General features: G+C 38.5%; 4 protein-coding genes across 4 annotated transcripts; 2 read left to right on the top strand and 2 right to left on the bottom strand.

Moving 5' to 3' along the window:
- Nucleotides 1,093-3,178, top strand: LOC109825592 (pentatricopeptide repeat-containing protein At5g46580, chloroplastic). The gene has a single exon (XM_020392454.1). It carries the CDS (start codon nucleotides 1,268-1,270, stop codon nucleotides 2,810-2,812), a length of 1,545 nt encoding a protein of 514 aa, XP_020248043.1. The 5' UTR covers nucleotides 1,093-1,267; the 3' UTR covers nucleotides 2,813-3,178.
- LOC109826046 lies at nucleotides 5,197-7,200 on the bottom strand. Its single transcript, XM_020392994.1, has 2 exons — nucleotides 7,097-7,200; nucleotides 5,197-5,717 (listed from the first exon to the last, which is right to left on the bottom strand). Exons 1-2 carry the CDS (start codon nucleotides 7,156-7,158, stop codon nucleotides 5,426-5,428), a joined length of 354 nt encoding a protein of 117 aa, XP_020248583.1. The 5' UTR covers nucleotides 7,159-7,200; the 3' UTR covers nucleotides 5,197-5,425.
- On the top strand, nucleotides 9,587-12,264 carry LOC109825532. The gene is made up of 4 exons (XM_020392382.1): nucleotides 9,587-9,793; nucleotides 10,100-10,820; nucleotides 11,573-11,746; nucleotides 12,238-12,264. The coding sequence occupies exons 1-4, from the start codon at nucleotides 9,708-9,710 to the stop codon at nucleotides 12,262-12,264; spliced, it is 1,008 nt and encodes a 335-aa protein (XP_020247971.1). The 5' UTR covers nucleotides 9,587-9,707.
- LOC109825531 lies at nucleotides 12,343-16,154 on the bottom strand. Its single transcript, XM_020392381.1, has 6 exons — nucleotides 15,587-16,154; nucleotides 13,930-14,547; nucleotides 13,553-13,833; nucleotides 13,088-13,448; nucleotides 13,005-13,019; nucleotides 12,343-12,964 (listed from the first exon to the last, which is right to left on the bottom strand). The coding sequence occupies exons 1-6, from the start codon at nucleotides 15,901-15,903 to the stop codon at nucleotides 12,343-12,345; spliced, it is 2,214 nt and encodes a 737-aa protein (XP_020247970.1). The 5' UTR covers nucleotides 15,904-16,154.

Raw genomic sequence — 16,368 nt, 5'->3', positions numbered from 1 at the left:
ATTTTTTAAAGAAATACAAATAAATCATATTTTGGGTGGAAAACATTTCCTATAATTTGTAGAAATTGAACCAAACACCCCCTAATAGCAATTTCAATGATTTAAGAAACTAGGGGCTAAATAGCACTTAAATACATTATGGTTTCACTCACTGCACATTTATACACTCCCACTTGTTTATGGTGATATTTATACATCCCAAAGTTTAAAACTGACACATTAATACCCTCTATTAAGTAAAAGTAAAACTTTTCACCTGAATATTCCATTATGATGCTCACACGCTGTTGGTTCTAAAAATATCATACAAGAGTATTGAGTAAATTTTTATTTTTGCACAATAAAATGTAATAATTTATCAATTTTAAACAATTTGGGTATGTAAATATCACGAAAACAAGTGACGGTAATATAAGCGAAAACTGAAATGCCGATTCTAAATAACTTACTGATGATCCAGATAACAAGTAAAATGATTTGAAGGCCTAATTTCAAAATGTTAAAGATCTAAGCAACAGCAAAAAAATAAAATAAAATAAAATAAAATAATTTGAGAGTCAAATTTCAAACATCAAAGATACAAAGGGGCTAAACTAGAAAATAAATAAATAAAAACCCAAAAATCCCTTATCCCTTCTGCTAAAAATTTTACCGAATCCATCCACAAAAAAAAACCCCGAGAGGATATTTCTCCTCCTCCCTCCCTCCCTCTCTCTAAACCCCGCGAAACCTTCAGTCGGACCCAGCCAATCAATGGCTTACCTCCATTGCTTCTCTAATAATACTTCTCTCCTCCTCCTCGTAACTGCTTCACCTCCTCCCCTCCTTCCATCAATCCTTCCCAAATCCACGGCGAAACCCAACGCCAAACCTATATAATAAGACAGCTCAAACACTCTCCTTACCATCTCAAACGACACGAGCCCAATCCCAGCCAACCACCCCACACCCCCCGGAAGCCAAGCGCAGGCCATCCTGGGTCAATCAAACCATCTCGGCCAGGCCGATCGCTGTCCTCTCACCCCGCACCCAACGCCGCCCTAACCGCTCAACGTCGAAGCCTCTCGCCTCCTCTCCTGTCTCTCTCTCCTCTCCGAACGCGAGAGCTATCTCCAAGCTCGACGAAGCCTTCCCCGAGCCCCCAGACCAAGAAACCGCCCTCCTCCTCCTAAACACCCTCCGGCCCTGGCAGAACTGCTACCACTTCTTCACCTACCTCAAGACCCGCAGCTTCTTCCCCCTCGAAACCATCTTCTACAACGTCACGATGAAGTCCCTCACACGGGGGAAGCAACACGAGATCGTCGAGGGGCTGGCGCACCAGATGCTCGACGAAAAGACCGAGCTGGACAACGTCACTTACTCCACGATCATCACCTGTTTGAAGAGGTGTGGGAGGTTCGGCGAGGCGATCGGGGCTGGGGTGACGCCTGATGAGGTTACCTACTCGGCGGCGCTTGACGTGTACGCGAAGCTCGGGAAGAGGGAGGAGGTCGTCGGGTTGTACGAGCGGGCGCGGGCGGGGGGCTGGAAGCCCGACGCGGTTGCGTTCGCGGTGCTTGCGAAGATGTTTGGCGAGGCCGGGGACTATGATGGGATTCAGTATGTTCTTAGAGAGATGAGGGGGCTTGAAGTGAAACCTAACCTTGTTGTGTATAACTCGTTGTTGGAGGCAATGGGGAAAGCAGGAAAGCCTGGGCTAGCCCGGAGCTTGTTTGAGGAGATGGTAGAAGAAGGGTTGTCGCCGAATGAGAAAACGTTGACGGCTTTGATCAAGATTTATGGCAAGGCGAGGTGGAGTAAGGATGCTCTGCAGCTTTGGGGGAGGATGAGGGAGAGGAACTGGCCGATGGATTTCATTCTGTACAACACGCTGTTGTCAATGTGCGCGGATCTTGGGCTTGAAGAGGAGGCGGAGGAGTTGTTTGAGGATATGAAGAAGAGGAGGAGTGGCCCGAGGCCTGATAATTGGAGTTACACAGCGATGATCAATATATATGGGAGCGGGGGGAAGCCAGAGAGAGCTTTAGAGATGTTTGATGAAATGATACACAACAAAATTGAGCCTAACGTGATGAGTTGCACTTGTTTGATTCAGTGTCTAGCAAAGGTGAGGAGGGTGAAAGATGCAGTGAAAGTGTTCAATACTTCGTTAGAGAGAGGGGTTAGGCCTGATGATCGGCTTTGTGGGTGTTTGCTCTCCGTTGTTGCCTTGTGTGAGCAGGAGGAGATTGATATGGTTCTTTCTTGCTTAGAGGAGGCAAACCCTAGGCTTGTTCGATTCATTGAGATGTTAGGAGATGAAGAAACTAGATTTGATGAGGTTAAGGGAGAACTTAAAGGGATATTGAATCAAGCTAGTGTAGAAGTGAGAAGGCCCTTTTGCAATTGCTTGATAGATATATGTTTGAACCGAGGCTTTCCTTCTCAGAGAGCGCATGAGATTTTATATTTGGGAAATCTCTATGGATTATATCCTGGTATGCATACAAAGAGCTCCGATGAGTGGTCACTAAACCTACGATCGCTCTCAGTTGGAGCAGCAAACACTGCTTTCGAAGAGTGGATAAAGAGTTTATCGAGCTCTGTTGAGAACGATGAAGTATTGCCTCAGAATTTCTTGATTCATACCGGTTCAGGGACTCATAGGTTTTCGCAGGGTTTGCCTGTTGCATTTGCGTCACATTTGAAGAAATTGGCTGCTCCTTTTCGGAGGGATGAGTCAAGAGGGGGGAGTTTTGTTGCTGAGAGAGAGGACGTGATCTCATGGGTACAGTCTAGAGTTGGATCTTCTTCTGTTCTTGCTGTATAAGGAGGCGAGATATTCTAAGCTAAAGTTCGTCATTTCCAATTTGATGGTAATTTTTCCATTTCCGATTCAGGTTTCTCTTCTTAACTTGAATGCTTGTGTTTTCTTCGTCGGTGTAGCATCTTCTACAGTTTGTAACATGCTGAAGTAACAAGTATAGTTTGAAGAAGAAAAGAAAAGAGACCTGCATATTTGACACATGTTTTCTTTATGATTTTCATATTCTTCTTTTTGGTCATACTAGTACTTTGCTGCACATGATGCATGCATTACACAATGTACATTTGTGTGATATCACCATGTTTATTACCATCAATGTACCTTGTCGCTGTACCAAAACTCTGAAGCTATGATGAATGTTAAGAGTTATAACATTGTACTCTAACATGCAGGTTGGGGGTCCTTTTATGGGCCTAAACATGAACTCGTGAAGTAGTTTTTTTAATTCGTGTTAGAAATTTGTGGCCAATAAGATTCCGACTTGGGTTTTCTATAATATATTGTTAAAGGATCATTGTTGCTGCATCAAAACTCTGAAATTATGTTGAGGATCGACGGGAATGATTTTATACTCTAAAATTACATTTTCGTGGCGCTTCCTTGGAACTCCTTGTGAAATGTCCAGTAGCTCACTAAAGCCCATTCTTGCATGGGTCTATGTCAAACCAACATTTTCTGTTCTATCTATGGTTGAAGGATCAATACTATTGTTTAACTAAATTGCTTATTTAAAGCTAAGTGGAATGGAAAAACTTGTCCACTGATGACATGAAATCCACCATATTTAGTACAAATAGTTGTAGGCTGTCTAAAAATCACAATAGATAGCTGATCCCCATCAGGTTTTAATGATGAGAGTTACAATCCGACGACTTCTGTACCTTGATGATGAAAGTTACAATCATATGGCTCTCATGTCAACAAATGAAAACTGCAAATGGAGAACTTTTCATATGATTGAGAAGAGTTACAATTCAACGACGCTTCCGACAACTGATGAAAACTCTATTCAGTAGTCTTCACAATCAACAGTGAGAGTTACAATCTGACGACTTTCACACCCCACAACAGCTAAAGTAATGATCAATGAGCAATAACCTTCGCAACACTGTAATAGAAGAGGTTACAAGTCAACAACCACTTCTAAACGCAGAGTTCACCTCTGTGTTTCTCAACTCAAAACGCAAGCGGCCTGTGCGTTTTTCAGCAGGCACTCAACTCTGCGTCTAAAATCTAAGACGTAGAGTTAAGACTCAGAACGCGAACGGCCTGTGCGTTTCCAATCTATAGCAGATACCTAACTCTGCGTCTCAAGTCTAAGACGTAGAGTTAAGGTCTAAAATGTCAATTTAGGCGTTTGACTCGTTCAAACACAAGTTGAACGGCCTCAAAACCGTTTATCTCACGTTTTGAGGGATTTTCGCCCACTTAGGAGCGGATTTAGGGGTTGGTTATACCCCTTATCCCCCTATAAATAACTGTATTACTGAACTGAGTAAGCGGTTGGAATTTTTCGGCAGAGGGTTGGATTTTCTGAAGATTAAGGGCGAATTCTTCGGAGATTGGAGATTTCGGCCAGATTTCGAAGATCAAATCATCTACGAAATCAGCACAAGAGAGTTCTTGGCAGCTAGGAGACCAAATCCTTCAGCAACAAACAAATCCACTTGGCTACTAACCGATTATTCGGTTTTCAACAACTCTTTTCAGAGTTTTTAACTCATTCTGAGTTCTTAAACTTGTTAAGAGTTCTCAATCAAACTTGCCATACAAGTTAATTGTTCCCGGGAGACAAGAAGGTCGGATCGTCAACGGAGAGCAAATTCGACACGAACATTCGAAGAAGTCACTCCATCGCTATCGTGAAGAATCCAGTATTAAACAAAGGGGGGAATCCAGACCATTCTCCTCTCTTTTGTAATCGAAATCCAATTATAATTGAGATCGAGAGAATCTAAATCAAAAATTTCTTTCATTTCTTTTACCGCAAATTTTCCACCAAACAATAGTATCAAACAACATGGAACTATTTAACATACCAATCTAACTTTGTGTAGTTAGTTAAGCTTGCAGGTCATCTTAAAAAGAGGTAAACTCTACTAACAAATATGTTCTCATTTATTATTTTTAATTGTTGACTAATACATATGGTTCATATGATATATAGTCTTTCTAACGTTGGTCTTGTCTGCTTAATAGTTGAATGATTGGTTTACTTTATAAACCCTCTTGAACTTTCACAATCATACTAAACCCCCTTTGAACTATTGGAAAATCTCATAAATCCATATCACAGCAAGCAGTGAAGACCATGAGAACATAACAATTTGAAAAACTCAAAATTGGAAAGACCAGCAACAGTTACAATGATCAACAAGTGATACATATGAAGATGAGATATATGGGTTCTGTTCTCCAAATATCATGCAGAAGCCTCTGATAAACATATATTTAGCAAAAAGACTTCTTGAATATATTATGGTCTCGTAAAAATTACAATCATATCTCTAACAAATAAGACTAACGTCTCAAATTGTTCAAAATTATTCATGTTCTTTATCGTGCTCAAGGCTGCGGCGGTTGACAGTTTGGAGATTGTATGTAAGAAAGTGATATCTACTCTGATCTATGATCTTCTGCTCCATTACAGTCATTTGCTTTAGGCTGCGGCGGTTGACAGTCTGGAGATTGTATGTAAGAAAGTGATATCAACTCTGATCTATGATCTTCTGCTCCATTACAGTCATTTGCTTCGGTTAGATTGGCATCGTCTACAAAGGCGAATGATGAGTTAGAACTGAGGATTTCCTCTGGAGTAGACTGAGAGAGCGCTATGAGGGAGTCGCGAGCAAGTTCATCAGAAGCTGCTTTGTCCATTGTCATTGAGTCCATATGAAATATGCTTATCCTGCAGATTTAATGTCTATCATTATTCTCTGAGCATATATATATACACACACACGTAACAAAAAGAGCGTAGTTAAATACCAATATCTTATTTCAGAGCTAATATCATTTAATTTGTTGCGGCAATTGGGTCAGGTTAGTCATCTGGGGGTCAAACCTGTAACTGACCTGACCCACATAAGCCAAACTACATTTCACTTCTGTTGCAGGATGCTCAATGAAGCATACTAGAGAATACTTACCAAATACTTCCATGTGTATTCAAGAATTTATAAGGTATCTCATATGTATAAAAACCTTACAAAAGATTGCATCATAAAGTTATTTTTAAGAAAAAGTCTAATGTGGAGATGCTAGATTAACTATCTTATTTAGTTTTTTGATGCGTATATTTACATGCTCCGACGTATTGTTTCTCTTGTAAATCCATGTTGATAACTTTACCTCATGTGCTATCAATTGTTCTTGTGTCATATTTCTACCTAGTATAGTGACGTGCATGTTTGTATCCCATCGGTGCACCATTACTTCTTTATGTTCGAAATCTAGGGCAAACCAACAAGGCAAAAAGCAACAAATCGAAGAGCAAATTCAAACGCATATGCAAACATATATTTATTATCTCGCAAAAAAGTAAATCAGATGCAAAGACGGATTTAATGTGGTTCGACTACTGGCTATGGCCACATGGAGAGAGAAATCAATTTTATTACCTGAGATTACAAGATCTTCGTCTTTCTTTTGTTGTACAAGAATCCTTTTCTTAATCTCAAACCCTAGGATTTCGCCTTTGTTTCCTCTCTGCGCTCTATTCAACTTCCTTTACAATTACACAATCTTTTCTTTATTGCTTGAATTACAATGGATGAGAGTATTTATAAAGTTTTCCTCCTAAGGATTCCTTCTTTGACTTTGTATCGTCAAATCCAAATTTTCTTTTGCTTGGAATCCAATTTCAATTGAAATCGTTTCAGTCTAGTCAAAATCAAATCTCAATCCAAGTCCAATCAGAATTAGTTGAATACAATGATGCATCCTAATTAACACTTGTAAACTCTTGGCAAATTTTCAAACAAAAACCAACTACTTTGTCTTCAAATAAAAAAAAAGCTACATGATTATATACAAGCTCTAGCTACACTCTAACCTATCATAATCCATCTTAGTTACTGATGGATCTCTTAAAAGCACGCGGGCAAAAGATTCTTAAAAGAATGCACATCACCAAAACATTACGAGTCAAACAATAAAGAAAGAAAAGAAAACATCAATTCAAGATGTCAAGTTTCCAATTGCTCAGAAATAGAGAGAGAGAGAGAGAGAGAACTAATAATCCCACATCGGAGAGAAACAGAGAACAGATGGGATTTGGATGGTTACCTCTTAATAAGCGAAGCCAGAGAGCAAAAAGGAAAAAATAAAAAAGGAGGAGAGACCAACATTTTGAAGAGCTCTGTTGTTGTTTTTATAGCTAACCGTTGTGTCTCAAAATAGAGAATACTTCAGCCCACAGTTTTATGCTTACGTTAAAACATTGAATAAAATTTATATTAGCTTTCTATTTTTGTTTATCTGGTATTTACTTCATTGATGATACTGTTTGTTTCAATGAAAATGGGAGGAAAAAAAAAGTGACTTTCGATTGTTTGAAAGTGTACGCAAAAAGTAAAATGCAAAAACATATTTATACTGTAATTAATGCATATGTAACTCCACTAAATACATGTCTTAAGTCATTCTGAAAGTATAATATGATTTTAAATTAAATAAGTTCAAATAATATTACCAAATAATTACCATTCTTTTAGTATCAAACAATATTGTATCTTCAAAAACTGTGTCATGTGCACAACCGTTAATTTGACTTGGATCCTCCCCAATATAGCATAACCGTTAATTTGTTTAATGGATGGTCATGATTTGCCTTTGAGTGTAAAAATTAAGAAATGAGTGCAAATCATGAGTATTTGATGAGTGTTAGATTTGAAATAAATCATAACTATCTATTAAACAAATCAATGACTATAATCAATGCGTTAATCTCTCTGTCTCTATTTTTTTTACGGGGGACATTATTTGTACACGCGCTAGTACGGTAGCAACTTGTAACGTAAAAGCTACAGAGATTTGTTTGGAAGCAAATCAAAGTTCAAGATATTTATATTAGATGCTGAGTCAGCTCCAACACAGATTTTGGCATAATCGTGTCATCTCCAACGCAGATTTTGGCGCAACGTCGAAAAACCCCAACCGATGCTCCCCGAGCTGCAGCCTGGCATCAAGTCAGAAATAGCAAATAATTTGGATGCGTTTTTTTATCTTTTTGTCTTTTCATCAGAAAGAGAGAGGTTAATTATTTATTTGTGTTTGGTGCAAATAATGCGATTTAGTCCCCGTACGACGCAATTAACGGGCTCAATAGGAGTGGAATACAATGGTCGGGTGAGGCAAATGATAGTGAAATAATTAGTTTTCCCCTCACAATACTTACATGGCCGGCCCCGAGGTTTGGGTTGCCCTATCTCAATTCAATTTTGGTTGTCCATTACATTAAAAATTTGGTACGAACAACAACGATAAAAATGAATACATATAATACTATTTAGCGTTCTATATTGGGCTCAAACTGATAATTTTCTCTTACAAAATCAATTTTCATATAAAAAAATATTATATTTGTGTTACAATTTAATTCAAAGAAAAATACTTCTTCCTGAATTTTTTGAAGCGAATTCTTCAATTAAGTCATCATACATATGCACATGTTTGAAAAAGAAAAAAAAACTGACGAATTGCACCCTCTGAACTCGAACAGGGGCGGTTTACACAACAGACAAACCCCACAACCACAATATTAAGCACACATCATGTTAAAGCTTGAGATTTTATGTTTATAAATTATAACGCTGCATTATATATATAAAATTTGGTTGCCCCCCGGCCCTGGGTTGCCCCAGCCTCGGGGCTTGGTGGGCTTACCCCAGGGCTGGGCCTGAATACTTAGTATTGTTATAAAGCTAATTAATAGCAATATGAGTAAAGAGAATAGAAAGAAGACAATGAGCACTCGATCCTTCAATTCTTCTTTTTTCTTCATTTTCAAATACAATCTTATGTCATCTACTTATAGGCTTGTGAAATGAGATATTACATACATCATATTTATGAGAATTTATTTGTATTACATTCTAACTAGCATGTTGCAATTATGATTTTTATAGTTATATTGCTTCCACTGTGTAAAGTTTCGCTACAAATAGAAATATTATTAGACTAATAACTACAAGAGCTATTAATTTAGTACCCATTGCAATCAATGACGGAGATAGGGAAGAGAAGAAGAAAATAGGTTGTGGAAAAATCAATAAATAATTGATATAGAGTCTATAAATATTATAGTCCTATTATCATAGCTAGGTTGAAAGTACAAAAAGTCATTTTCATGATTATACCCGATCTTTTTTTATTGGATTATAATTCTTGTTTCTTACATTTAACTGTATCTCTAGTGTAAAACAAACGAGAATAAAACTGTATTTCTTAAAGTTTCTTGGGAAAATGTGTCCAGGCCCCCAAAAGTGGGAACTTCGTGTGACTAGCCCCCCTGTATTTTGCCCCATGTGGAATAGCCCAAATACGCATAGTATTTGCGACGAGGCCCCGAATTGACTCTTTTCAGAAAAAGCCCAGCGGAAGTTACTATCTTGCCCTCTGATGGGACTGAGCTGGGTTAATGTGCCCCTCACCTTTACAAGTACTCTCTCTCTCTTTCTCTCTCTTCCACCTAGCACCGTCATCAAGAACTCTTCATCTTCCTAATTTCTGTACGAATTTCAACGTTTCTAGGGTTTTCGCCGGAAAAATGTCGTCTACGGAAAAATCCAGTAACGACTACGAGGTCGGGCACCGAGCCGAGTTGGAAGGAAAAGGCGCTTCATCTGCGGGTGGCAGCACGGAGGAAGCTACGGAAGCTACGAAAACCCTAATCGAAATGCAAAAGGAGGCATTACAATGGCGAGACCAGAAAAGGAGGACGACAATGGCTGGTCGTACCAACGAACCCCCCTCAAAAAAACAGTAAGTGTTATGTTATACTGCGAACAGACAATGCAGATTAACCCAATATTGTTAGTTCTAGGCTTATGTTATACTGCGAAGAGACAATGCAGATTAACCCAATATTGTTAGTTCTAGGCTTTGTCCAATGTTAGTTCTAAATTTATACCAACGTTAGATCTAGTTTAAGTCCAATGTTAGTTCTAATATGAGTCCAATGTTAGTTCTATAATATTACGTGTTAGCTCTATTTTGTTCCCGTTAGTGCTAGGTCTAATATTGTTTCATATGTCTTATTGAACTTACAAATTCGAAAATTTTTTGCAGGGAAAAAATTGCTCTAACAGGCTCAGCAGAAACACTAAGGTTAACGGCCAATATCGGGGCTTATTGGGCATTTATGAAGCGCCTTGCCCCGAAGATCCGTCAGTGGCATAGGGATGCATACTGCGGTTCTATATTTCAGCACTACATTTTGTTTGGGGCTCCTGCGGCTGATCGGCCCACCCTTGAGCTGCTGCTGAGCTTTTTCGATAGAGATAATAACACCTTTTGTATACCTGATTCAAAAAGTGGGGGTATGAAAAATGTTAGTTTTGATTTGCAATGGGTCCACAACCATACTTATTTCCCAATTTATGGGGAGGACATAAGGAACAATAGGGACTCAAGAAGCAGAATATGGCTGGAATACTTCGCTAAGCTTTTCATTTCTGAAGAGGGTAAGAAGTTAAAAAAATCAGAAACCAGCCAACGTAAACATCTTGAAGGGCTACTTGAACGGCTTGTTGAATCTACCAAAAAGCGGGATATCGAGGATTTTGCTCTGCTACAAATTTTGTACCAATGCTCTATGATATGGAGTCCCATAGCAGGGGAAGGTATCCCTAGACCCTTACTCAGATACCTGGATAGCATTCAGAGGGTCAATTCTGTTGCATGGGCCCCGTTCTTTTATAATGAAATTATCAGGGGCATTGGAGTTGCTTTGGAGGGAAAGAAGAAGCAAAAGGTCGCATATGTCCCAGGTTGCATGACACTATTGTGTGTAAGTTCCATATTTTACTGATCTTGTTTCATTCTAATTCGTACCTATGCATTGTTAGTTCTAACTTATTCTATGTTAGTTCTATTCTGTAGCGTGTTAGTTCTAATCTGTACAGTGTTAGTTCCGTTCTGTAGAGTGTTAGTTCTAATCTGCACAGTGTTAGTTCTGTTCTGTAGAGTGTTAGTTCTAATCTGCACAGTGTTAGTTCCGTTCTGTAGAGTGTTAGTTCTAATCTGCACAGTGTTAGTTCCGTTCTGTAGAGTGTTAGTTCTAATCTGCACAGTGTTAGTTCCGTTCTGTAGAGTGTTAGTTCTAATCTGCACAGTGTTAGTTCTATTCTGTAGAGTGTTAGTTCTAATCTGCACAGTGTTAGTTCTATTCTGTAGAGTGTTAGTTCTAATCTGCACAGTGTTAGTTCTATTCTGTAGAGTGTTAGTTCTAATCTGCACAGTGTTAGTTCTATTCTGTAGAGTGTTAGTTCTATTCTGTAGAGTGTTAGTTCTATTCTGTAGAGTGTTAGTTCTATTCTGTAGAGTGTTAGTTCTAATCTGCACAGTGTTAGTTCTATTCTGTAGAGTGTTAGTTCTATCTGCACCCATTTAAGTTCTATCATAGGTCATGTTAGTTCTATCATAATTCATGTCGTACCACGTACTAATTTACACCATGTTAGTTCTAGATGCAGCCATATTTTATTCTCTTTAGTCTAGTCTAGTATTAAATGTTAATGGTAAATATATTATTTGGTACAGCTTTGGTACTACGAGATGACAGGCATAAAGAAATATGCCCTCTTATACACCTCTAGACCTCCAATGACAAATTGGGCATCAGGGGAGGAGAGAATCGCATCTATGAGGATGCCGATAATTATTTCAAAGGCTAAGTCAGCGTCAATAACATTTGTCCATAGGCCTATTGCGGAGGTCGCTTCTCCTTTAGTTCTAATTTATAGCAAGTTAGTTCTGTTCTGCACAGTGTTAGTTCTATTATGTAGAACGTTAGTTTTATTCTGTAGAGTGTTAGTTCTAATCTCCACAGTGTTAGTTCTAAACTGCACAGTGTTAGTTCTAATCTGTAGAGTGTTAGTTCTATTCTGATAGAGTGTTAGTTCTAATTTGCACAGTGTCAGTTCTATTCTGTAGAGTGTTAGTTCTAATCTTCACAGTGTTAGTTCTATTCTGTAGCGTGTTAGTTCTAATATTCACAGTGTTAGTTCTATTCTGTAACCTGTTCCGATCCAAGTCAGTTCTGCTTCATTACATGTTAGTACTATCTGATACCAAGTTAGTTCTATTCTTTGGCTTGTTACTCCTAGTTATTCGAGTGCATTGAATAACTAAGATGTTAGTTCTATTCTTTGTGCGCGTTAGGCCTAATATGATAGTTGTTTTGTTACTTACAACTTTTTATCTAGTGGAAGCTGATGTTTGTTCCCGATTAACAAGAATAAACATTCAATCGGAAAAAAACAAAATATTTATTGCATATAGGGACGAAACCACTTCAACATATCAAACACTTAGTCAGCTATAGATTCATTACATGTTTTACGGTTATGACCTTCCATATGACAGCGAGAACATTTTACTGGCCGCGTGTAAACAGTTCTGTTGTTGATACGCCTGGTTTTATTTCTCCCTTTCCTTTTTGTTGTAAGTGGAGGTAGGATCTGTATCTCATCCCTTGGCACGATGCGCTTCTCAAAGTCAGGGATAGGGTAGAGGATTGGCTCGTAGCTCTTTTTAAAGGCTTCAACCGTCATAAACCAGTCACAGAACTGGTAGACATCCCTTTTCATAAACATAATGGATGCGCATGCATGTTTGCAAGGGACACGGGTTACATCCCACCCACGGCAAGTGCATGTTTTATTGTCTAGATCCACTTGACAAGATCTATGGGATTGTACCTCAAATAATCCTGTGTGGGACTGACGAACCTCCAATGGACGGCCATTTTCCATGTTCTCTTTGAGAGCAAGTTCAGCTTTGGGGCAAAGAAATTGATTCCAGCTTTCAGCCATGGTTCGTCGCTCATTCATACGAACCATAATCTGTTTACGTATGTGCTCTACCAGTTGAAGTATCCGTAGTAGCCTAGCCTCATGTATCCATTTGTTGAATGACTCTGCAACATTTGATGTCATGTATCCATTTGTTGAATGACTCTGCAACATTTGATGTAACGTGACCATATCTGAAACATAATAGGGAATTCGTCAAGCGGCTTATAATAGTCATGTAATGAAATAGCTTATAACTTACCTAACTCCAGGAAAAAACGCATTGGCCCAGTTTTCTGGAGCGTAGTTCATCACAATATTGTAAGCTCTTTCGTCAACCAGTCTAATGTCGTCCATGTAATCGTTCCATTCTGCTCTAGTATATTTGTAACAGGCAGATTGCAATAGATTACCCAAGATCTGAGTATCTTTTGATTTGAATCCCAAATCCTTCAACTTTGTCCTGAAGTTCTCAACTAGATGCAACACACATCGAGAGTGTATAGAATCTGGAAAAAATTCTCTAACTGCTTCTCTGATCCCCTTATCCGCATCTGAAATTATCACTAGCTTGTGTGGAGGGTTGTATGGATCTGGCCTTTCATAGAGAATAGACCACAAACCTACAAAGAGTTGTGGTTACCATACACGAATTAGAGTTAGCAATGAATGAGCTAGAATTATCATAACCTGCAACAGAACTAACATGGCTAGGGATAGAACTAACCTTGTAAGAACCACTTCCAGTTAACATTATTTTCCTGATCGCATATACAATACGCCAATGGAAATATCCCCTGATTTCCATCATATGCTACGGCGCTTAGGAGTATGCCTTTGAATCGATCTTTAAGAAAGGTACCATCCAAAAATAAGAGTGGTCTACAGCCGTATAAAAAACCATTTATGCAGGCGGCGTAGCATATGAATAACCTTGTAAACCTCCCCTCATTTTGTTCAACATGAATATAGCTACCTGGGTTTGTCTTCTTGACCTCTTCTACATACCTAGAAAATTGAAGATTAAGCGTTAGTACCAACATTGAAAAATTAGTATAATCGACCCTAATCCCCTCATTTTGTTATATATCATCTTCTATTTACCATCGTAATTGATCGTAGGACTCATGGGCATCACCATATAATTTCTCTTGTGCTCTTTCTTTACCCCACCAAATCTTACTATAATCGACCCTAATCCCATACGAGCTTAGAAACTCCTTTTGAACGTCAATAGGCCGTATATCCGGTCGAACCTTTAACGTGGGTTGTAATTGGGTAGCAATGAATCGCCTTGAGGCTCTAGATTGACCAGCATTATTGCCATGCTGCCCACAACTGTGATTGTCCACAAACCTTTTGATTTCAAGTCTATTATCATTTTTCGGTGGAGAGGCAAATAACATCCACGGACAATTTTTTGCTGCCTTAAACCGACAAAACACTCGAATACGCTTCGGTTCATTCTTCCCAAACTCGTATTCGAATTTTTTTGCCATGGAGTAGTATAGCAAGGCCAATCTTAACTCCTTCGCACTTTCAAATCGTTGTCCCTCACCGGTTAAAGCTGTGTGCCACCAAGCAGGAATCCTCTCTGATCTGCTAATCATGTCATCAATCGTCATGACATCATCTCCGGAAGGATTGTCATTGGGATTCTTATCTGGAACACTTGTGGTCAACAACGCCGACGGGCCACAGTCTACACTTTTTGATTTCAAACTGCACAAATAATAGAAGTATCAACAGATAATAGCAAAAGCTAAAAAGCAAAAACGACAATTGCTTGCTGTTAGAATCAATTAGAACTAAAAGAACTAACAATATAACCATTAGAGCTAACAGTGCATTGATTAGAACTGACATAATAGCTATTAGAACAAACAATATAGCCATTAAAGGTTAGTTCTAATTTAACGAAGTTATTTCTATTTTATAACAAGCTATTTCAAAATTATAACATGTTAGTTCTATTCTGTAGAGTGTTAGTTCTAATCTGCACAGTGTTAGTTCTATTCTGTAGAGTGTTAGTTCTAATCTGCACAGTGTTAGTTCTAATCTGCACAGTGTTAGTTCTATTCTGTAGAGTGTTAGTTCTAATCTGCACAGTGTTAGTTCTATTCTGTAGAGTGTTAGTTCTAATCTGCACAGTGTTAGTTCTATTCTGTAGAGTGTTAGTTCTAATCTGCACAGTGTTAGTTCTATTCTGTAGAGTGTTAGTTCTAATCTGCACAGTGTTAGTTCTATTCTGTAGAGTGTTAGTTCTAATCTGCACAGTGTTAGTTCTATTCTGTAGAGTGTTAGTTCTAATCTGCACAGTGTTAGTTCTATTCTGTAGAGTGTTAGTTCTAATCCCCTACAGTGTTAGTTCTATTCGGTAGCGTGTTAGTTCTAATAATATGCACAGTGTTAGTTCTAATCTGTAGTGTGTTAGTGTCAGTTCTAACTGATGGCTTGTTAGTTCTATTTTATACCTACATTGTCTAATTTATACCACGTTAATTTATACCACGTTATATCTAATTTATAACAATTAGGACTAACAATATGGGAACTATAGTGGAACCAGCAATAACTCTAGTAGAACTAACAAAATAGCGATTAGAACTGACAAATAAAACATTAGAACTCTAGTATGGAGCATAACAAAGAACTGCTTAATGACAAATAAAACATTAGAACTGAAGTCCAGTTAAACCTAGTATAGAACTAACAAGAAGACGATTAGAACTTAAGTTAATTGATTTTACAGTTAACCTACATGTCTTGTCGGACTTGCTCGTTTTCCTGTTTATTCGAAGAATCATCTCCTTCTTTAAAAGCTTGCACGTGAACCTCTTTCAGTCCAAGATTGTGGCAATGCTCCACCATAGACGTCAGATCACCATCGTTCTCAATGAGAAATTTTAAGCTTCCAACTGTTTGATCTTCGTATGCCAAAATTAATGACTCGTATGGAAGATCTAACCTCTCTGCCGCATCAAACTTGAGATCCAAGATGGTGGTTGAAGAATTAATCTTCAAGAATACCGCTTTATACTGCGAAGAGACAATGCAGATGATGTCCTTTTCAGCCATTTTGATCTGAGGAGGAGTAATGGAGAACTAACTAGTTATTGCTCATGATGGAGAGAGTTATGGAGAGAATTTTGGTCTGAGGAGGAGGAGTAATGGAGAACTAACTAGTTAGATGGAGTAAAAAAAGGGGGAAATTTCCCTCCATTTTCACCATCATATCGCATTAATGAGAAGTGACTTCCAGGACTCGTCTGGGGAAGAAAGAGAAGGGCAGTTTCGGTTTTTTTGTAAAATACCATCTGCTTTTAGTATAAAGCTGACGTGGAGAGGGCTTAAAACATTAAAGCCCATTTTTTAGGGCTATTCCACATGGGGCAAAGTACAGGGGGGCTAGTCACACGAAGTTCCCACTTTTGGGGCCTGGACACATTTTTCCCAAGTTTCTTACATACACAATTTCCAAATTGTTACGAGGATTATATTATGATACAATATATTAAAGCTCGGGAGGCGTTACAGGCACAC

The sequence above is a fragment of the Asparagus officinalis genome, chromosome 10, assembly GCF_001876935.1.
Source record: "Asparagus officinalis chromosome 10, Aspof.V1, whole genome shotgun sequence".
NCBI classification, from domain to species: Eukaryota; Viridiplantae; Streptophyta; class Magnoliopsida; order Asparagales; family Asparagaceae; genus Asparagus; species Asparagus officinalis.
The sequence above is the reverse complement of the archived record's forward strand: the minus strand, read 5'-3'. Positions and strand labels throughout refer to the sequence as shown.